At 32.5% G+C, this 18,370-nt stretch overlaps 1 protein-coding gene across 5 annotated transcripts in view; it reads left to right on the top strand.

The window, feature by feature from the left end:
• Positions 1 to 1,339: 1,339 nt before the first annotated feature.
• The window catches only part of CdGAPr (GTPase-activating protein CdGAPr), a 35,627-nt gene continuing 18,596 nt past the window's right edge, over positions 1,340 to 18,370 (top strand). The window contains exon 1 of one of the 5 annotated variants that reach the window (XM_088198609.1): positions 1,340 to 1,516. Coding sequence is in view for 1 of the 5 variants with exons in the window: in XM_088198618.1 (XP_088054744.1) it covers positions 18,286 to 18,360 (75 nt within the window). In the remaining 4 variants the exon portion in view is untranslated. Of the gene's footprint in view, positions 1,517 to 14,271; positions 14,291 to 17,984; positions 18,157 to 18,205; positions 18,361 to 18,370 lie in introns of those variants that run through there. The other 4 variants (XM_088198652.1, XM_088198634.1, XM_088198642.1 and 1 more) reach the window with 4 other exon arrangements.

Here is an 18,370-nt window from a genome sequence, read left to right as displayed (position 1 = left end):
GCACATGGCCAACTCACATTGGGTTTTTATAAACAGTGGCAGCTCGCCCATATCCACTGCGGCACTGCTTAGTTAAGATTTTTTATTTTAAAAAATAGTGATAAATACTTTACTTTAATATTAATATTTCCTATACTATAAATTAATATTTATCTGTGACTTATATTCAAATAGCCAGTATTTGTTTTAATACATACTACATAAATGATAACATAAAGCTAATCAGTATATATTAATTAATCAGTATTTATTTTTCATGGTATAAATATAATTGTGTGTATAAATATTAGTCGGATATATTAGATTATTAACTATAATTATATTTTTTACTGCATGTGTAAACTTTTATAGAAATTAATTCTAGTTAAACGATCGAAAAATAAAAGAAACATTTTGTAAAGGTTTTCACTATGCAGCAAATATTTTGGAAATGGGGGTGTTACGAGAACAAAAATTCGAAGAAAGTATGATATAAATCACCAAAATAGGTATAACATATGACCTTGCTAGAATATTGTCAAATTTTGCTTAATATAGAGTAAAGAAAAATATACAAAAATAATTCAACATGGGAAAATGCGGTTGAAAGAACTAACGTCATCCTAACCATTACAAGCTTTAGCAAACATTTTTTTTGTCATTATTTTGTCTTCAGCTATATCCAAAAAAATCTGTTCAGCTTTTTGAAAAACTCACATAGCAAAGAGAAAAATAATAAATGGCAAAAAACGTTAAAATCAATACCGATACGATTTAACTTATTGTTGCAATGTCAGATGAAACTCAAATCTTAAATTTTTGTATTAATGAATAATCATTGGATTCCACGGACTCGGATAACAATCGATCGTTTTTAAAAGATGTGTCTTAATTTTAGTTTTATTTCTTAACTTGTCCTATTTTAGTGGTATATGGTAAAACTTATACCACACATATTTTTTTACTTTATGTATGATCATTATGTTTTTTTTGCTAAATGTATAATAATAATAATATTTTGTTGAAAATAACTCTTCATACTATAAATAAATGTATCAGTAGCAATATATTTAAAAAATATATTGATTAATATTATATCTAATAGTTTTTTATACCAATTTCCCGGTTTTTTAAAAAAAATTCTAGTTCTAGGCACAATACCTATTTTGTATTTCATATCAAAACGGTAGTGTAACAATAAATATATACTAGCGATACATTTTATAATACTATAAGTTACTTCAGCATTATTAAAAATATATTACGTTAGCGTACTCACAGCGTTAAGTTAGCCCATATTTAGCTTTTATAACTGCGCTAAATGTCATTCGGCATACGAAGTGTGGCAAGCAGCTCGCGCAGTGTTTCGGTGTCGGCGTGTGGCGTGTGGCGTGTGTTGTGTAGTGCGCGAGTTGTCGCGAGTGGTGCATCGCTTTTTTGCGCGCCGCTGAAATGGATCGCGTCGTTCCCCGCTGACTCCTCGACCGCTCCCGTCGAAGCGCATCTATCTGCGAGACCTCTCCGGACGAGCGTTCAGGTCTGTTTATGTCAAGCGATCGCCGAAAACATGTTTAGAAAACATACGTCATTGTGTATAAAAAACAAAAAATACGAGGGTGTGTTTATTTATCGTCGATTCGAATTTGACGTTTTTTCTTTATTTTGATTTTGGCGTTGCGCATGCGCGCCGTTTATGACAAAAATGCATAAACAGTCGCGTCTAAATGCAGAATCGGTGTCAGTTGTCCGCGATTTGTCGCGACCAAATCGAGCGAACGGCGCATGAAAAATTCATAATAAACGGTAAACATTCGCCTCGTCGTTACAATCTATTTGAACGTGTTTATTTACATGGCCGCGAATTAGGGCCAAAAGCGTATGCAAATGGACGCGAACTTAGGGCAGCTAGGTCCGTTGCGCATGCGCACCGGACCAGATGTGGACTTCCGTTAGATTCTTTGCCAAAGTCGCCACTAATTTTTCATTTTTTTTATTATTATTGATATTTTGTGTCAAATCAATATTGCACAATATTGACGATCATCTCCAATGAGAAATGAAACACTATGTACTGTCTAATTGCTATTATTCAAATATTTTTCTACATTCCACACAGCTTGTGTATAGAATGTAGAAAAAATATTTGCAAATTACGCTATATATTAAAAAAAATATGAAACGGGAGCATCTGAACGCCGCCTGTTTTCCTTTTAGATTTTAATAATAAACTAACATTTTTGCTTGTACATACTTAAACTGTAAAGTGATTGCGTCCCTTATTCTTAACCGTTGCGGCCAGGACCTCAGCGTTCAAGAATGCTCTTTTTACGAGACGTCCAGTTCCGCCACATAATAATGTTTTCACAACAATTTATGTGCGCCGTTATTATTTTACTAAACATTTCGTACTTGTAACGAGAATAGATATGTTAATTATATGAATTTATAAAATGTAAAAAAATCACAATAGTCAATGAGCGATGGAATGGATTTCTACCCATAACATATTTGTTAACTAATGTCTTGATCATTAATTGTTTTTTTCGCAAAACCGCACTGTTTTTTAATGAATTCGTAACAGTTTAAAAACCAAACTATAAAGATACATATTATAATTTTCTTATATATTATACATAGAGATAACGCAGAAAGTTACTCTTATTTATACTGCGGTGTTAGTGCTACAGATTAGCGAAGCATGTTTTAATATGCTTCAAAATAATGAATCACTTGATATAATTTAATTAATCAAAAAGTTTCTAAATTATTACTGTTAAAACTTGACTTCCTGAAAATTTATTTAGTCCGATATGTAAACTAAGAAACTCCTGCGAAATAATAGTTATTTTATCCAAGTTTGAAGCTTTAAAATTGTCATACAAATGATGATGAACTCACAGAATACAAATTGTGGCGACTTTGTATGCACGACAAATCGCTTCTCGGAACCAGATAAAAACTGCCTTCCAAAATCTAGAGTCAGTCCCTGAAAACAAATACACTGGTTAGTTATGTTTGATTACGAAATGGGCGATGATAAATATATGAGCATTTCTGGATCGTCGATCCACAGGTAGATTTTTTGTAAATACAGTAGACCCCTAATAACACGGTGAATTGAGAACGTGCTATTTGGGTGTGTTGTTGGGGGATTAAAAAATACTCACACAATTTTTGCACTACGTAAGTACGAATCAGGCGGCGTGTGGTGAGATACGGACACTCAAATAGCACGCCAAAATTTACCGTATTATTAGGGTGTCTACTGTATATATTTTTATGAATAGTTAGTCGCTTTCGAAAAGTCTATCTTGAGCTTTTTATCATAATCACGTTGTTTGCCTGACTAAGATATATATATATATATATATATATATATATATATATATATATATATATATATATATATATATATATATATATATATATATATATATATATATATATATATATATATATATATATATATATATATATATATATATATATATATATATATATATATATATATATATATATATATATATATATATATATATATATATATATATATATATATATATATATATATATATATATATATATATATATATATATATATATATATATATATATATATATATATATATATATATATATATATATATATATATATATATATATATATATATATATATATATATATATATATATATATATATATATATATATATATATATATATATATATATTACTGGTACCTCAATAAAATCAAATTAATATCTCCTTGTGTTCTTACATACATCGGTGTCGCCCCTCAGAGCGACCGACCATTCACATGGCAGAAAACAAGAGCTTGTGGTGATCATGCGTTAAAGGGTGATTTGTGAACGGACTGTTTAAAATATTTACTAGATCATACAATTAAAAGCTCTAATGTATTGGTATAAGGAGAAGCTAAAATAGGGTATTGGTCGATTAGTGACGGGCCAATGCCGCGTTTGCATACATCAGCGCAAGTCGTGTTAACCCTTTGAGTAGTAAATAGATTTAATGTATTTTTCCATAATTATATATATTGTTATTTATATATTATTGTTTTATATTACAATTATAGTAATTTATATAAAAAAATTCAACGTATATTTTAATCATTTATTTTACCACTTTTCTATTATTAAATTTGCTAATTTATTTCACACGTTTATTTGGCCTTTTTAGATTTTTTTAATTCAATTTAGAGGCTCTCAATATTTTTTTGTAAAATGAATACAATATTTTTTGTTATGTTTATTTATTTCGTACTCTTTAATTCATTGGTAATATTTTCTATAAAAATATATAAGTAAAATATTATCTGGGGTACCTAAAAACAGTAAAAGATCGACCGTCGTACATGTACGGCGATACTCCTCAAAGGTGTGTATTTTTTCGCCGCGTGGAATGTGAAAAACACTTATGAAAAACATGAATTTATCAGATGTTTTGGCTTGAATTGATACATGTTAAAATTATTTGATTTATTTCTAGTTTAAAAATATTTACAAAAAATCCTGAATATTTTGAAAATATTAATAAAAATAAAAAAAAGTACTGATTTTAATAATTATTTAACGAATTGCATTGATTTTGTTTTCTACGTAAAAATGATGCGTTGCGCGGTAGGTTCTAAGGGAAAAAATGTATATTTAAATTTAAATAAAATTTTATTTATTTATGTACAGTAATATTTTCATTAAGAATAAACGTGTTCGAACCGCCTTACCGATACATAAGCCATATAATTTTCTTGTATTCATGGGGTGTTCACTGTTCTGATCAACCGAGCCTGTTTAAATTTAAAAAAAACGAGCAGTAGCGAGTGAGCGTTAGTCAGAACGTGAACACGCAATGAATTTACTTAAAAAATAACATTTATTTGTATATAAATAAATAAATAATATTTTTTCACAATAAATTTAAGGTACTTGCTTATTATAATAGGATAGTACCTAAAAATTAACTTATTAAATATTTTATTTAAACCAAATTTTGGCACTTGCTTATTATCATGGCATCATACTCAAATTTTACAGTTGAGAAACATCCACTTGCTGTTCAAACCCAAACAAATAAATCATTTTACCGCTAAGTTAGGTTTGGGGTTGAACAGCAAATAAACGTTTTGCAATTGTTAAATTTGACTGGCACCATGATTATAATCAAATAGTTAAGATGAGTTTCTAAATATTCAATAAAACAAATTTATGATTTTAATGTTGCTCTTATGCGACCCACAGATTAAAAAACCACTGATACAATAATTGTATGTTACGTACTGATACAAGTCAAAATATTTGATACATTTTTGTAAGACCGTCGTTCGGTTGAGTGATGAGTCGACTTTTACGCATGCGTCAAATTACTTCATTATACGTGCGCGAACCCGGCGTTGGCATGTCACTAATCGATCAGTACCTGAAAAGTTACTTCAGACAAAAAAAAATCGGGTGGAATCCGGACAAGAATAGATAAGGGAATATCTAAAAAATATACTCAAATAGATCTACTTCATTTTGTTCGCGACATATTTTCTTAAACATTAATTGGCCATTGGTTATAGTCAGATATCGTTGGAACGAATTGCATCCGTCACAATAGCGTATACATGTAAAATAACACACAATCAATCCGCTATGCAATTTATTGCAGCCCGCCGCCACTTAAATCATTATATATTTTATGAGCCCCGAAAGCCTTGGCCAATGACCGTTACGTGCCGAATTGCATTCGTCACAATTGCAACGGTGTTTCATTTTCGTTACAGTGCGTTTTTAATGATTTTGTAAATTAGATTATCTAAAACACGATCCATATGCAGCACAATATTTTGCGCCTGCTGCCTTTTTTTTTAGATTTAATTTCATTAGGATAGCTATTTACAAGTTAAATAACACAAAATTCAGCAGTTCACAAATAAATACACACCTATTCACTACAGTAAAACGGTAGATTATTAGTATATTTTATGATACAGTTTATGGTACAAATGGAGCATCTAAAAAGCTCATAGTCAAATGTTGTTGTTTACAATGCCACTTAAAACTATTGCCAAGCTTCCTTATTGATTTATAAGAGAGATCATTGGGTTAACAGATAAAAAGAGATATTTAACTATATTCATGTTTTGTAAATTTTCACTTTTGCATTTGAAAGTAGCTAAAATTATCATAAAATTTTCACATTCATACTTCACTGTATTGATTTGTGACTAAAGGTATTTATTTTCATAATCTGCATTACATTAATAAGATTACAGTGTCGTCGATATGTATTTGAACGTAATTTAAAATGGAATGGAAGAAGTTAGCTGTATTATAGAAGTGTAAAATCACTTACTCTCAGATACGAGAATCGAGTTTTATCAGCTCGGCGTTGAAGAGGCTCGAACGGTATAATCAATATCACATATTCATTATTGAACATATTCTAGCCATATTTTGTTAATAGTTACAACAAATTCGCCGACGCTAATTGCTTCTCCGTTAGTTTTTGCTCTTTGACGTCGAGAATTTCGCACAGATCTTCCGCGGATGTCGTAATCGGTATCGAACCGCTACGCTACTCTTGACCTCTGCCAGCAGCACCACTATTCCACCGCTGCGTGTCCACGTCGCCCACGCATATCGCAGCGTAGGTGTTTTATTTTCTCTTCGTTTTATTCTTCCATGTACGTCTGTCTATGCATAGGTGCTCTATGGAGGAAGGCGACTCGAGGATATCGTGCGTGCCCTCCCTGTTAATTATCTATGCGGATTGAGTCAATGATGCGTTCAGACGCTTCCTGAGGTTTCACTCTTGACGCAGAGACTTTTAACTAATTTTAATACCAGTATTAACTCGTTAATACTGGTATTAAAATTAGTGAAGATTGTATTCGATGTTTTAACGGTGATCAATCGACGCTTTCTTATCTAAAAGTGCGCACTCATCGATTCAAATGAAGAATGTTAATAGTGAGTTGATTTGACGGAGACACGTGTAGAAAATTTGTACGCGCGTCTTTGCGAATACTAAAGCCACCGATATGTTAGGGCTAACTGCATAATTGATACACCAATGTCTTGGAACCCCTATATTTTATATAGAACATAACATACCCTTTTTTGATAATTACTTTCTTATGTTTTTTTTATTTACCACGACTTGATCGAGTTTTTGAAATGACAATTAACATTTCCCCCTTTTCCTGATTAGTATTAACCACGTTATTTCAGAGTTTTTATTTTTTTTTTAAATTTTAAATTATCGGATTTAGTTTTTTTAATACGCGGACCATGTTTCATTTTTAATTATTATTATTACAATGTTAGCCTATTTATTATTATTATTTAGTTGTAATTTTATTATCTATATATTATATTTACACATCGGCACGAATGAGATTTTACATGTGAAATAATTAATTTGTTGTATTCGATGTACTGTATTTTTTTATGTTTTTACTACTATACTACTTTCAGTGCTACTTTTAACCTTTAGAAGTCCAAAGGCATGTATGTCATGCCCAATATATTTTCTATTTTTTGAAGTCATTTTATATGACTTAATGATAAAATTTCCAGTGTTTTATTTCATTAACAGTAGTCCTTCAATTGTACGATAGATTTTTAAACTTCTTTTAAAAAAACAGAAATTTAAAGATATCTTTGTTTTTTTATTATTCAAACATTTTATGTAGATCATTAATTATAAAAATAATATCAATTAAATGGCCGCTTCTAGACCTTTTTCGTACATTTTGGGCGGTATCTCTGATATAACTTGGTGGATGTTGGGTTTTATGTGCTCCTTTGAATTTGGCTAGAAAAATGCATGTGATTTAATGAAATACTATGAATTTTGATGGAATTGAAATATTAAAAAATCGACCACTGATTAGCCAACTTTCCCCACCTCTGAAAAAACTTGAAATGACGTCCTGATTCTAAACCAGAAATTCTCGGGTTATATCAATTCCGAAAATATTTTTAAAAATATGTCATTTCAGTGAAATTATATCGAAATACTATTAATAAATATTTATTTTTACCAGTAAAAATTAGTAAAATTATATAATTTCAACTTTTATGTAAATAGTAACATATACATTTATGTACTTATCATTATTTATTCACATGCGAAATATAAAATATTTTCACTAGTGAAGTCTAAATACATTTTCACCAGTAGATATATATTTCTACTAGCGAAAATATAATTTAATTGATATGCGCTAGTAATATTATATGCTGTTCTAATTTGACAGTTGCGAAACGTGAATTATCTGTTCTAACCCAAACCTAACCTAACCTAATTATAGTTTTAAAACTTTTATTAGGTCAAGTCTAAAATATTTCCTTCGGGGGGGGGGGAAATAAGCTGAAGAAGAAGTATAGATTGATTTCTATAGTCTCGCATATTGCTCCATAGTTTGTCTGTACTTCGATATTATACTATGATTTAAAAACATGATAGCTATCCTTACCGATATGTGAAAACATTGTTCAAAATATATTCAAATCGAATTTTGTTCAATAGGAGGGCGCAAAAACAATTAACTCTTCTCAGAAGTAAAAAATTCACGTCAAAAGCAATAAAATCGTGTCAGTAGTGGGAACACTCCGGTAGGTAAAGGTTGAAGCTTTTTCAGTCAACTCTCATGTGATCTTATATCCTCTAGAAAAAAATCTGACTTGCATTATGTGGTCGGGACCCCCCAAGAATGATGTTTGTAAATAAAATACCCACAATAACAAATTATCAGTGTAATCTATCTCTTAACGATCCGAGATAAGATCCGCAATATAAATGCTATCAATATAACGTAACGACGTTTTTTTAATCATCTTGATTGCACAATTGGCTCGTACATCATTACGAAGCAGTGAAAGATGTATTGAAATCGTATCGGATCGACGAACACTCCCACGATCGATGAATCATTCTCTCATACAAACCGACATGCTTACTACGACTCTGATAACGCTCCTCCTACAATCGTTTGTCTTCAGTGTACATATAACTAAATTTAACGTTTACTATATGATTCAATTCTGGGGCGCACTTGCGTCTGGAAGTGGTGTTGCATCGCGATCAGGTTTACCCCGTTTTTCTGGTTGTTTAGCGTTGTAGATGCAGATATAACCGTTTGGCGCTTGCAAATCCTGAATCGAGCAGCTGGGTGCTTTAAACTCTCCGAAATGCGCCTTATCCGATCGAGGAGGGCATAATCAGATTTTCTTGTAGTTGTAGTTTTAGGAACCACCTGCATGGTTTTGCGTGTTTATTTTGCATCATGCCAACTGTTGCAAATGTAGCTATGGGTATAATTAAGTCACTCTTAATGTATTTGCGTGTGTGCATTAGATAGATGAATGGCTTAGTTAGGGCTGCCAATATTTTCACATCCATTGTCAGCCAGCGTTACGAGTATAAATATATTTATAGTATAAAAGAACATCAAAATTAGTCTCGCTATCTCTCGCACCGAATCTAGGTCTGCGAGTGCCGTATTAATTAAGACAAAGGTCTTAAAAATATATATATTTTTCAAAGAAAAATACAAAACTAGAAGCGACACCCGCGTCCAAGCGGCATTCATGTCGTCGTTAAGGAATCTTATGATGCAGTCCGTTCAAGATGTGAACGCTCATCGACACAGTTTTGGTGAGAAATATAATAGGGTGACCATGTGGACACGTTCAATTAATTTTTCCTTTTTTAATTTAATTTGTTGAGTAAAATGTAAAATATCACTTTCTTACTTATTTTGTTTATTTATATACATATTTAACTCAAAAACTCTCCAGGTTGAATATCTGTTTAATATAATATTCAAATATTACAGGAATTGTTTTATTGATTACAAAATTACACAACATGACAATAATTTATAATAAAAATATAGCACATTATAATGTTTAATTCAATTTCCAACGTATGGTCACCCTACCCGTAAAAAATCGTAACGTTCTTCTATCGCTTTGAACAAATTCTCGGAAAACTGTGTATGGATGCATGCATGCGTACACGCACCCTTATTTCCAACATAACGATGATAAGCGTTGACATCTTGGATGGACTATATGTTGTTGGAACGTATATGACAACTGCTCGGAGCAAGCGGAACAATGAAATACAAGATAAGCCTCAAAGTGACTCTGTTAAATGAAACGAATATTCCTTGCTTCTTGAGCACTAAAATTTAATTCAATTGATGTATTAACCCTTTGATGATTATCGCCGTACATGTACGGTGGTCGCTCTTTCATTGTTTTGAGGTACCCCAGATAGTTATATCTTTACATACATACATATATAACTGAAGAAATAATAAATAAAAGACATTATAATTATTTCATATATTTTTTTAATTCTTAAAAGGAGTAGTAGTACCCTTTGAGTAGTGAGTTAATCGCACGACGAGAAATTATTCGATTCTGGTTTTTGGTATTATCTTGGTATTTAATTCAAAGCAGTCGCGTGCCGTATATTTGCAACCCCTGGTTTTGATAATTGCGCTTACATAGTTATGAACACGCATAATAGTTTCTTAACTCATCGCTTCTTACTTCTCAAATTAGATCTGTACACACAGACTCGTCGCCTTATTATCTATCAACCTTGGTCGGGTTAAATATCCGAACATACGCCTACGCGTCCAGAAGTACGTAACATACCGCAATACTACATGAAACCGATCCAAGAAACGAACGCAGAGAGACAGTTAAAAAACGTTGACCCAATTTTGTCGGACCGGAACAGCCCTCGGGGTCCGCATTGCGCCAACGCAGTCGTTCATGCAGCACCACCGCCCCTAACCTGACCTTACGCCAGATGGACGTGCGTCGTCCCGAATAAGAAATGCGGTCGCTCCAAAGGTCCCGATGTTTATTTGCAGAACGTCGGCCGAGTGGAAGGGTTTGCATTTCTGCGTCGTCGAACAAACCCATTGCGCGCGTTGAAATGTCGACATTTCCCTTCGGAACAGTCGGTCAAAAAGTCACAACAGAGAGGAACGTGCAGCGGCGATGAAAGAGCCCTGCGCTTCCGGTAATTACCAAATTGAATGGAGGTGCGCGTACACAAATAAGAAGAAGCTCCTTTAAAGTCGGGAGATGTCGACGGTGGCCTTTGGTAGAATTTATGCTTTTTAACAAGGGTGTAATTCAAGTCGACCGCTCTTCTCGTTGGCAATCTAGTGAGATTGATTGGGTGGAAATAAAGTGTTTTGACCTTTCTGCGTAAACCTTTTTTTTAGTACATAGTTACGTCAATATTCTAGATTGCAATATATTTTATGTTCATAAAGAACATTACTTTCGTCTCTTGTAATCTAATATATTATTCTCGTAGACGGCCTGTCTAATACATGCTACCTTTCTTTATTTATTCAATTGGATCGATACCAGAGAGAGACGACCTGTTCCTATCACCATACAGTAAGCACTCACTTTTGCCGATTAACCCGACTAAACAGGAGACCTCTTCAAAAATACACTTTGTACAGTTGGAATACTTATTTTTTTATTAGCTCTGAGCACATAAATATAATATTATTTTTATGGCTTTTAACGTATTATTAGATTTCAAAAAATGACTTAAATCATTTAGTCAAGCGCTTGATATTTATTTTATATTTTATTTGTGAATTACATATTATGTATAGACGTAGTGGCACCGCTCAAGAAAACAAAACATGTTTTCGTGGTTTTAAAACTCGCTATTTAAATTATCATAATTTTTAATGCATCTTAGATGATTTTATAAACCCATCACGGCTTGTAAAATTTTTGTTAGGGAGAGAAAAAAGTCTCGCGCGGTACTATCGAGCGACAAAATGCTCTCGCGGCATTAGAAAGGTTAAAATAAGTTTCGAGGATTTTTCTTGCGAATTATTTTTGTACGAAAATTCTTTTGTAAAAAAATGTACAAGATATTGGAAGATATATTTTATTTTTTATGTGAACTATTTTTTTACTTTAATGCAAATTTAATACTATATTAATACAAATTATAATGTAGAGAGCAAAAACTAAAATAATATTAGTAATATTTTATATGAAAAATTAATGCCAAATAATGAATGACTGTATCTACATAAAAAATACTATTATTATTTATTTTAAATATGTTTATATACATATGTATGTATATTTATATTATGAATAATGCAATTTTTATATACTTATATATAATAATTACAAAATATAATGTATGTATACAATATATAATTTGTAAAAAATAGCCATAATTTATTTATAAACTCCATTCTACACACATGCGATGCTTTAATTTATTGTATATTTAATAATTTGTCAATTTATTATATACTGAACCAGATCAAGTTTTTTTTAATCTATGTATTTTTATTCTGTTTAGTTGAATATTTATATTTTTTATGTGTCATCAACTCCAAATGCTAGTCTGGAACTATTGATGTTGCTAAGACATAATTCTCTCTCGGCCATTTGAAAATATTCAATAACGACAGGAAATAAGTACAATTTAACCCGATTGAGATATTCGTATTATGGCTGTTTTGCATTATCTAAAAGCATGTGCAATTTGCTATTTGGCAGTACATTCCCTTGCACATGCTAGATATGTGACTTACAAAATATCTAATATTTTTTATATAATATAATATTGTATTTTATTATGAGTAAGACTATTTTCTTCTGTCGTAGATCAGATTGTTGTGAGCTCGGTTAACCTCTCGTTTATTCCAAGTCGGAAGCGAAGTGGTGGTTCTGTATGAAATGATTCTGTACTGCCGCGCTCGAGCTTATATACATTGAGAATTAAGTCTAACGCCCATTACAGTTCTCGATGGTTTGGCCAATGAGACGATTCGGGGCGGAAACAGATTATTTGTTTTTGTTTTTAACTAGCGCAAATTAGATTGTATTTGCGTATGATGATTCGATAACTGCTAGTATTGATAAAATTGTAATTCGTTATGCACCGACCCTCTGATTTAGTTCCGTTACTTAAGTGACTTATGGGATGTCCGCTTAAAATACGCGAATGTTTATATTTTAAAATATCGAAAGTCCGGTGATCCAGACTGATAATTTTCTTCCAGTGTTTTTCATATCTCATTTGTGAGGGTTATGGGTATTTACAATAATTATTAATGATGTGTAAGGTGACTGAATTAAAACTATAATGTATTTCTTAAATGTGTGAATATGAATAATTTTCCATTAATATCTATTTCTAAATTATGTTTTTTGTTGTATTATTGAATACTGCGATCAAACAAAAAAAATCATAATACCTTTGGCATTTTTTATTATTTTTGAATAATATCGTTATTTAATCATTATCTAATTAATTTTACTGTATCATTTTCATTGAGTAAAGAATTTTAATAAATATATGAGAACGTGTGCTTCATCGAGTTGCATAAAAATATTTCAATATCGATGCTTAAAATTGTGAGTGCAAAGCGTGACATTTTTAACGCAATATTTGTAATTAACGGTGCATAGTGGTAGATCATAGCAAATTCTAATATAAATATTTTTCTCGTCGCTTACTTCCACAATTACTGCAAGACTAGATTTATTCATGATTCTTGATTGCTTCTGTTAATTTTATGATTGTCGACAACTCATTTTATTATTTTACATAAATAAAAATATGTAACAGCGCTTCTCGAGTATGTCAAAATCAGCAACACAAATCCCATCTGCCATCCAATTGATTTATCCTCCAATCCCATGTTTAAAAACGTATTACGGATGAAATGCCCGGTCGCAAATGCAATTACGAATATTGCAGTACATACACACACTATCTAGACGAGACGTCAATTTTATCTGCATCAGATATAGTACATTTAATATTCTGTAATTGCTAGTGGGCGGGGAGGAGCGAGCTCGTTCTTGATGCAAAGAATGTCATCATCTTCCATCTCTTCTTTCATTGTCATGGTTCTTAATTTCTTCCCGCTGAACGGGCACGACCCAGACGGAATTTAAAGGGAGTCGAGAAAGTGCCAAAACAAAACACATTGCGTGTGATGTAGTAGTAAATGACGCGCGCCTGAATCATTTAATAACTACATACATCGATTATGTTAATTGTTGTGATTCACTCCCCAATCAAAAGCGTGCAAGAGAAACGCGCATGCGTACGTCTAAAGTGACATATCTTTTGCTGTAATTTTAGACGTGCATGAGCACATGTGGGGCGAGCTTGCCATCGAAAGTTGTTCGTGCGTGTTGTCGTATCGATCGAGATGATGTTGTCGATTGGAACAGGCTAGAAACCAGACTGATTTAGCCAAATTTGGATCATACAAGTGAAGTATTCTCGTGAATCATCTGCACCTGCTAGAATGTACTTTTCTGATTTTTGGTGAAATTCAAAAATCGAGCTGTTTTAAACCTTAATAATATATATTTTAAAGCCTGACCATCATGACCTAACATTACCACAGTGTGTCACGTTGTCCCAATAAAATACATATTGTTTTTGAATACTATTTTTATGTATTAGTAATATATTTAAATGACTACATATCTTACATAAACAGTAGCGTGCAAAAAACTCATAACTAAAGATAAAAAATATAATTTAATTTGGTAACAAATTTGGTCAGAAATGAAAAAGCTCAGAGATTCATTATTTAAGCATGGCGTTAATCAAAGAGTTCGTAGTTCAATTCGTTGAGCCAAGTTTTGTTTGCTCGTTGAACTGTACAATTGATTTTTTTTATTAAAAATGCCGAAAGAAAGTCAAAACTGGTCTTTATGACCAATAATTATTTTTTATCAATTACGACTTACAATTAGTGAGAATCGAATAGAGTATATCTAAACCGATTTTGACTAACAGGAGAGCGCAAAAAACATTTATCCCTTCTCAGAAGTTTAAAATCCACGTCAAAAGCAATAAAATCGTGCCGTCGTCGTGGTAGTGGGTACGCATAGTAATCTAGCGTTCATACTACGATTTTTATAATAGTATTACAAATAAATGAAGAACATATAAACCGAATTTTGACCAATAGGAGAGCGCAAAAAATAATTATCCTTTCTCAGAAGTCAAAAATCCACGTCAAAAGCAATAAAATCGTGCCGTCGTCGTGGTAGTGGGTACGCATAGTAATCTAGCGCTCATACTACGATTTTTATAATAATATTACAAATTAAATGAAGAACATATAAACCGAATTTTGACCAATAGGAGAGCGCAAAAAATAATTATCCCTTCTCAGAAGTAAAAAATCCACGTCAAAAGCAATAAAATCGTGCCGTCGTCGTGGTAGTGGGTACGCATAGTAATCTAGCGTTCATACTACGATTTTTATAATAGTATTACAAATAAATGAAGAACATATAAACCGAATTTTGACCAATAGGAGAGCGCAAAAAATAATTATCCTTTCTCAGAAGTCAAAAATCCACGTCAAAAGCAATAAAATCGTGCCGTCGTCGTGGTAGTGGGTACGCATAGTAATCTAGCGTTCATACTACGATTTTTATAATAATAATACAAATTAAATGAGGAACATATAAACCGAATTTTGACCAATAGGAGAGCGCAAAACACAATTATCACTTCTCAGAAGTCAAAAATCCACGTCAAAAGCAATAAAATCGTGTCGGCGCCGTTGCAGTGGGAACGCTCGGTAACGAGCGTTCCCACTGCGATGGCGACGGCACGATTTTATTGCTTTTGACGTGGATTTTTGACTTCTGAGAAGTGATAATTGTTTTTTGCGCCCTCCCATTGACCAAAATTCGGTTTGAATATACTTTGACCAATACTTTCATATCAAATGTCCGTAGTAATATCGGCAAGGATAGCTATCATCTTTTTAAAACAAGTGTAGACAAACTATGGAGCAATATGCGAGATGCGACATCTGTCTGTACTTCTTCCGATTATTTTCCATTTAGAGATGAGTTGGCTTAGTTTGTATTTTGGACTTGACTCTAAAATTATAATTAGTTGTAAAACTTTCATTAGGTTAGGTATGGTTTTGAACAGAAAATGTACGTTTCGCAACTGTCATATTGAGTTTCATAGACATTGAAGAGCAGCATCAGTTAAATTATATTTTCGCTAGTAGAAATATATATCTACCGGTTGATATTATTAATCATAATTAATGAAATACATCAAATTAACATAAAAAAAAATCCGAAGATATATTTAAATTGGTGTTTTTTTTAAATGTTCGGAAACTGATATGCATGCTTTTGGACTTCTTAAGGTTAAGTATTTTCATTATTTTTGCTGCCGAATATGTAGTACAACTCGTTATGCGCAAAAAATATTATCTATTTGCATTGATTTAAAATATATGAAAATTCAATACCAATCATTGAGAAAGTCCACCGCTGCACAATATTAAAATGGAAATGTGAGTAATTTCTGGAATTTCCGCATTTACTAAATATTTCTTATTCGTTATCTTATTTGTAAATTATAAGTTGTAATGGCTATAAGGGTTCAATTGAGCCGGAGCAAAGACTGGGTTTAATATGTTTTTAAAGCTAATTAGTTTTTGGTGTTTAAGATATTAAATGACAGATACGCCATAATATCTTCGTTTTAAATCCGTCCTTATGAGATGCGCACTGCTTATACTATTTCCAAAACCTAGATTTGCAGATCTGTTTTGACAATATCTTGAAATTTTCTTTAGTGATAACAGTTGCAGACCTTCCATTGCTTTCTCTCCCATCAATTTTTGTTGACAACTGTTTATGAAAAACAAGATATTCTTCGTGTTTTCCGTTTTTAAAAATACTGATGCACACCATAATAAAATTCAACATAAGTCACACAGTTAAATTATGCACTGATACGAATGGTAGTTCATATAACCTCATAAAAATAACTACGTCTAGTGTCAGGCAACGAAGCTTTCAAACTTGAATCATATTATGATGGTAATGCTTAAAGATAACTATCGGTTTTGTATTCTTCGGCTTTCTAGTCCATCCGGATATGCTATTATTCATTTTGGGTTGCCTTGAATCTATTGCCTGTCATCCACAAGCCACAATGCCAATGGATACTTGTTTTTCGACACTTTCTTTGTAAGCACGTGAGAAAATTATAATGCGGTATTGACCATATCAACGCAACGATCTATTTCCCATCTTCAATTAGAGCTTGATACAAAAAAGTACGAATTTCTTATCTTAACTGTAAAAGCTGTGCGTGTGCGCACGCACGACCTTCTTTGTTATACTTCTCTTCGGCAGTTCATCGCGGGATCTAAATCCATTTTAAATGGTTTCCGCTAAAAGTCTGATTAATGATCTTTTGATGACGCGACTCCATTTGCCATTTCGTCGGCTGCTTCATTTTTAGATGCTGTCTTGAAACATCTATTGCTCCATCGATTAAACGAACCAGAAGAAAGTTTAACTGTTATAAACTTGCGCGTGCAGTAAAGTGAGTTATGTTGGAACCATAAAATAAACTAGCATTTTATGTTGCTTTTTATATTAATAATTGACAGTGTATAGTAAAGTATCGTATCTTATCGTAATAATAATTCGTTTCCGCCTTCAGCTCGAGCGTTTAATGTTGTTGTTACTACTGCAACGTATTGAATACATAAACTATGTGTCATTCATGAATTTGTAGAAGCAGTGCTTGTCAATCTATATTATGTTATTTTATTAACGGGTTTGTCAGAAGTTGTTTTTGGTGAAATACTGATTTCGGTAGCTTTGACCGATTAGTACGCATAGCCGCGTTTCTGGATAATCGCGATCGACCGTTGAAAACGAGGAGGAGGTGGAGGAGGAAGAAGAAGACCTTCACCGAGCATTGTTTCGCATTCTTAGTAGGCATGTAGACAATCTATTAATATGAATTCTGTCAGCGTCACTTGAGCCGCGGCAAGTGGATAATTGCAAGTGCTGCGCAGTGGCAAAATGTGTCTTATCGTTGAATTTTTGCGGTTTGCGGTCAAATGAGCAAACTTGGTGTTGATGATATCACCGTCGTTAGCTAGCGGGTCGAACCGTAGTACGATCGATTCGTTCAGGTGCTTGACAGGCGACCGTGGAGTGTCTGAAAGTGTCACTGTCAATGGATGTCGCTGAAGACAACGATAAATGATACCAGTTCTCCCTGAAGTTGGAAAACATTTTCAACTTATAACAGGATTAGGTCGATAATGATCTTGTTCGTGGGCTAGTAATTATCTATTTTGAGATATTGTTAACCAGTCCTTGATAATGTTCTAAATGTGTCCTATGTGGACGAAGGTCTGACGCAACACACAATATTATAATTAAGTCTAGAACTGTGCGTTTGTGTGGTGCAATGTGCGAGATGTCATTATTTAACTGCATTTGGCCGCGAAGCATGAATTTTTCTGGCGTACTTCATTCAGGAAATGTAAATCTTT

Source organism: Plectrocnemia conspersa, unplaced genomic scaffold (assembly GCF_051122295.1).
Source record: "Plectrocnemia conspersa isolate PC_06_02 unplaced genomic scaffold, ASM5112229v1 ptg000001l, whole genome shotgun sequence".
NCBI lineage: Eukaryota > Metazoa > Arthropoda > Insecta > Trichoptera > Polycentropodidae > Plectrocnemia > Plectrocnemia conspersa.
The sequence above is the reverse complement of the archived record's forward strand: the minus strand, read 5'-3'. Positions and strand labels throughout refer to the sequence as shown.